Source organism: Gymnoscopelus microlampas (genome assembly GCF_963454915.1).
Source record: "Gymnoscopelus microlampas genome assembly, chromosome: 3".
NCBI classification, from domain to species: Eukaryota; Metazoa; Chordata; class Actinopteri; order Myctophiformes; family Myctophidae; genus Gymnoscopelus; species Gymnoscopelus microlampas.
In genome coordinates, this window is record NC_139940.1 from 40,329,034 (window position 1) to 40,335,033 (window position 6,000).

General features: G+C 42.1%; 1 protein-coding gene across 1 annotated transcript in view; it reads left to right on the forward strand.

The window, feature by feature from the left end:
- The window catches only part of emc2 (ER membrane protein complex subunit 2), a 43,357-nt gene extending 37,802 nt beyond the window's left edge, over window positions 1–5,555 (forward strand). Inside the window, exon 11 of the mRNA XM_084051815.1 lies at window positions 5,427–5,555. Coding sequence (XP_083907941.1) covers window positions 5,427–5,534 — 108 coding nt within the window. The 3' untranslated portion in view covers window positions 5,535–5,555. The remainder of the gene's footprint in view (window positions 1–5,426) is intronic.
- The last annotated feature ends 445 nt before the right edge of the window (window positions 5,556–6,000 follow it).

The following is a 6,000-nucleotide window of genomic DNA, read 5'->3' on the forward strand; positions in this document are numbered from 1 at the left end:
CTCAGCTTACAAATGGTTCCACTTGCCTAATACATCATCATCCACATGACAACGATTAGGTGATACTCTGGTCTGGTGCATAACGACATTCCATTAAACTTCCCTGTGGGAGGATGAAATAAACCCCTACAGGAAAACTTGTAAAAACGCGAAATGCAAACCGAATAAAAAACGGCAAAAAAGCCATCAAAAGTAGCTGGGTGCCATGGAATGCCAATGTGTCAGCACCACACCAGAGGAGCGAGTGTCTACAGAGAGTGAAAACGACAGACATATGATAGAAGTCCAAGATGTTTCACTCAGTGCTCACTTATAGGATGTGAAAAGAAAAGAAAAACATAGAAAAAACAACAACCCATTGGCACATAACTGAATTGGACCCAACAATGAAGGACCTTTCGACACATTTCGACGCCCTCCCATCATTATTCCATTAAGACCGGGAACGCATCTGTGTCATTTTAAGATTTATTTGGCTATTCAAAAATAGTAGATCTACAAGCTCATAGTGCGGCACTGAGTACATATATATATTTATTCTTAAAGCGAACATTTTTAACTCCAATATTTACTTCTGGGAGTCCCTAGAACAAAATATTTTGAGATGGGGGTCCGTGGCCAAATACATATCTAAAAATGTTTCTAAATCCTAACAGTATGTTGCTATATCAGTGGTGCTCCAACTTTTCCATGTCAAGTACCACCCAAAATGATATGTATTCGGCTGCTGACCTCCATCTGAAAATATTCAGTTCCAGGGACCCCCAGAAGCAAATATCGGAGTTAAAAATATTCGCTTTAAAAAAGTTTCAAAGATTTGCACAAATTGTCAATATTTTTCAAAAATAGCAGATCTACAAGCTCGTTGCGTGGCACCTGGTGCCTCGCTATGAGCTTGAAGACCTTAATGGGTTATTAACTTATTGGGTTAAACTGAGACGGGTACGGTCAGACCTCCCACCACCCAGACAGACAGACAAATATTTTAGTCCAATATCAGAGGGGAAAAGCCAGGCTATGTGATCTTTGAACTAAATGCAATGTACTGAATGTCTATACACTCCCATCCGGGGAAAACTAAAAGACTAGAAAGGTGTGCCCAGTAGAGCATAAATCAGGAGGCATGCTCCAATAATAATAGCGTTACAGACAAAGGTTACACACAAGGTTACTTTTCATGTTTCACATAATACAATCAAGCGATCAAGTGATCAGTTATACATTTTACACAATAAATGAGTTTAGTAATAAATCAGGATGTGGTCTTTATGTCTCATCTGCATGTGAGACTATTTGCACTATTTTGAACCTCATGCACATACCTGCTATTATTATGCTATACTGTACGTATGAGTAGAGTGAAGTAGATATATACATAATAAATATGTTTATTTATTATAAATAAAGTTATATTTAGTATAACTAAACTATTTAGTAAGTTATATTGATTAAGCTAATAAAGTTATTTATTTTTGTTTTGTTACATACATGTATGATTACATATCATTTAACATTTGAATATTTGTCCTGTTTCTCTATCCTTTTTTTCCTTGCTCTTCCTTCTATCTCTATTCTTTCTCCCTTTCCTGAAAACTACTAATGATGGAGCTTGTAAGAAAAAAGGAAAGAAATTATAATAATAATGAAAGGGGTAGGGAAAAAGAAAAAGGAATACCAGATCTACCAGTTCTGCACCTTATACTGCACCTGTAGGTGTGTATTTTAGACCTGACAGGTCACAGTGCCCTGAAATGTTATTGCTTCAAAATAAACAGTGTGCGGGATCCCAGTAATATCATCACACAGCCTTTAGGTTGGGTTACTGGACTGAAACCTCTCTGGATATGGAAGCTGTGCATTCAGCACATCCAGGAGCGCATTGATGACACCACAATGAATATAAAGAGGAGATCAGGTTCTCCTTAAAGCTATCAAATTCTGCATGGTCCAATAAAGACCTGCTCAATACTTCTGACAGCTGCTGGACCATCAGGTTCCCTTTAGGCCCCAATATTTCACCATAATGCAATCCTTTAAAGATTTTTGATAGGTAATACCTATGCAGTCCCTGCTGCAGAATGTTACTTATTTCTCAGTGGAATAAGTTTCATTTTGTGACATCTGTTTGGCAGCCAATGGGTCTTATGTGTACTTTTGGAGAGGTTCTGCAAGAGCTTTCCCCCACTGAAATGCACTCATTGATGCAAATTAGTTTTGTTGTTGAGGCTGTGACTTGGTCCAACTCTACTTCACGATGGTCCGTTTTGCTAAACCCAAATTGGGCTAATTTCCTCAGAGGAGAAGGAGATTTAAACCCAAACTATTAAACTCTCACTGGGAGCATTAGCACTCTGCCCTCCTGCACCACCACCCCTGTGGTGCTTGTCCTTTGATGCGTGGTTGGGACTGTTATCAAGTCCTTAAAGTAGAGTCTGTGAGTCTACCTGGATGCATTGTGGAAAACAATCATTAAACAACGGAATCGTTAGTTGGATTTGATGGCATAACAGAACCTTGGAGGTTCAGTGTGATGAATCTACAAGTACATCAGTTGAATCTGGAAAGAAAAAACTGAAAGAAATGGCTACAGTGAACTGACTGGAGCGTTTTCTCCTCTCCCCCCTTCTGAGGAGCTCGAAATAGATACATGACGCCCAATCCTCATAATGTGTGAAGGGGTAAACAGAGATCACGCTGATTTATCAGAGCTGGGAACCGGTCCCTGGAGATTAATGAGCTAGGCTCAATAAAGTATGCTGTCCCGCAGACAGCCCACCATTATTCACAATGACAGATCAGGAGCTGGGCATTTTTGGCATATCTATTATTAACACTTAAACATTTGAGCCCTATATACATCGTCATACAGCAATACCAATGTTTTGAATAACATTTATTTTGAAAAACTTTGGAAGATTTGCTTTAAAAAAAAAAGGAATGCCCAGGGTGAACGTGTTTAACTCACCCTGGTGACACGCCCAGCATATACAATGACATTGTCCTCCACTAGCGTCATCACCCCATCACCTGATTCAGCAATGTCATGAGTTACGAGTATTCTCACAGTATGGAATTGCAGGGTCAGACCGACCTGCACTTCTCTTAGGTTTGGATGGGGCATATTCTTTGCATTTTATGTGAACACAAGCAATACAAGCTGAGCACAAGGGTAGACTGGCAGTGATTTGTTTGTGCCAGGTCGATCTAGTCTGCCTCAAATCAAACCACACACAACAACACACCCTGATCCAGATCGCCACTGGCATCTTTGCCTCATGATCTGCTCCCTGGCTGGCAGTCAGCGATGCTGTCACTCAGATATGAGCCAATGAAGTGGACAGCTTAAGTGAAGGGACTATGCTGAAGAAATGCTCAATTAATCCCTTGTTAATCCAACACTTGACTTTATTTTTTACTGCGTCTGACTTCTGCAATGATTTGTTTTCTTTTACTTGAGGATGACCCAAAAAAAATAATTGACCGGGGATCTTTTTTTTTTTCCTGGGCGTTGTACATTGGTTTATGTTGGAAGCAGCGTCATGGCAGGGCTTATTGCTGCAGGCGTGTCTGAGCAAGCAGGTCTAAAACACACACGGTTGCTGACTGAGTCGAAGAATCGGCACGATTAACGTGACAACGCTGTATCCAATTATGACTTCTGTCATGGTTCTCCAATAAATATGATGGCTCAATAACTCAACTGCGGTGGCAATGTCTCAAGATCCAAACCCAATGCAACTGACGGAGTTCCATTAGCCGATGTTTTGTCGTTAACACTTTTCCTTCCAACCCATTCATGTGGGAAACACCAAGCCAAACTGACAACACTGCTGCACTGTTTTGGATTCATATATTCTCAGAGAAGTGCTTCATCTTTCTAGGTGTCGAAGCGCTGAGTGGTGGGATGGTGCTTTTTTCCATGATCTTGAGAACAACGCTTCCTCTGTTCTCTTGCATGGGGAACGTACCTATGTTCCCTCAGCCCTATGTTCCCTAAACCTTAACCACTTAAACCCTATTCTTAGTTGACGAGAGTTCCCCAGGGCTCTATACTAGGCCCCCTCCTGTTTTCACTCTACACTAAATATCTTTGCTGAAAATAGGCGACCTACAAGCTCACAAAGCGCTGTGTTGCGACGCATTGTGAGCTTGTAGATTGATTATTTTCGCTGAATGTTCTCCCCAGAATATGGGATGCAAGTTTTTACCCCAACCCTAACCCCAACCCTTACTCTAACACTAACCCCAATCCCAACCCTAAATTGAGGGAACATAGGGCTGACCCCCTTGCATATACAGTAACTGAGTGCTGCTTGATTTGCATAGACCCAGACAAATTCACCTGGCTTCCAACACGACTTTTTCTGGAAGGATGTTGGAGACTGTGTTGGAGGGTGGAAGGATGGAGCGTTTTTTGACCTGCCTCGGGGCTAGGAGACTGTGTGAGAATCCGGGTTTTCCATGTCTGATTTGTCTCCTGGAGAGAGCCTGGCTCATGAGAGGTGCTGAGTTCCTGAACAGAGCCATCAGTGTTGGGTGGAACAGTGGTGGAGCCTGAGGGCCTTGCAGAACACCGGGGGTCTTGTGGTGGGAAGTCGAGGTCTGCAGAAGGGAAGCAAGAGGCTTGGGAAGCGTGAACCCCATGTACACATGGCCTGCTGGCGGGACCCGGTATGTAGATAGGGGGTGTCTGGGAAAATATGTGGATATTTTGGATACATCGCATTAAGAGACACCGCAGACACCGGATCTCACTATCTGTGTGTCTCCAGCGGTCTCTTGGCCAGTGAGTCTGCTTTATTGCTTCTGCACAGTGTGCCAATGTTATTTCACTTTCTCTTTTTCCTTCACACTCTTTCAGACTCTGTCTCACTCCACTCCCATCTTAGTTCCCAATGCCTCCTTTCTTCTATGCAATGATATAGGTCAATAAAGCCTGTGGAAGTTTACCAATTTGAACAGATTTATAGTGAAATGAGAAAGGTTAAGACTTGCAGATAGGCATGCATCAGGTTATCGTCCAACTGGCAATTTAGAATAGGGATTTAATCACAGCTCATTTATGTCCATTACATTGACCTTCAGGATGCTGGTCATGAGATTAGACTGAAACCAGTGAATTTTACAGCTGCCTTTAACAATTTTGTGAGCTCAACGCCCACCGATCTTTGTCTTTTTGTTTTATTTTTTTTTACCAGTTTTGGGAGGTTCCAGCCATTTCCATTTTTTTTCCCTCAAGACAGAACTAGAGAAGTCTAATGAGTATCACTTCAAACACATACCGCATCTGTCTGATTCCAGAAGGGTTTTTAGCCACGGTTGCATGTGCTTCCAAATACACTGAAATCACACAAGCCTCTCATAAAAAGCCAGCCGCTAATTTGTTTACTTTCAACAGCTTGGTTCCCTTTCATGTGATCTCTTAGTTTGGAAGCTACTGGCACCTGTTTGGGGATTTGGAGGAAGGGGTCAGCCAGACCGTCCTCGGGAGTTTGGAACGATGTGGGGTCCCGCAATCACTCCCATGTGGTTGAACCCAGGAACTGGACCAGCGGGGAAGAAAAGAACTCAAGTTGCTGATTCAGACTTGTATTGCGGTTCTGTATACAGTATGTCATGCAGGAAAAGTGATATCTTTTTAATAAAAGCGACGATAGTCGTTGAGATGGATTGTACAGATTGATTTCACTGTTGCATAAGTCCCTTGTTTGCACTGCGCGGGTTTTTATCTCATGGCTGAAAACCCAATCTAACTCACCATTGTGCCCACCAATGCATGTGTGCTTGCATGTGTACACATGCATGCACATTCATACATGCATACAGTACATATATATACAGTATACATACTGTACATACGTTTACAATAACTCAAGAGTCACAGTGAATCAGGCATTGCTGAAGGGTATCTCCACCTTAGACAAATCGGATCATTGGCATTAGTTCAGGAAGCAGTGTATAAAATGAAAACACCCCAAGGGGCTTGAGGGGGTGTTTGTT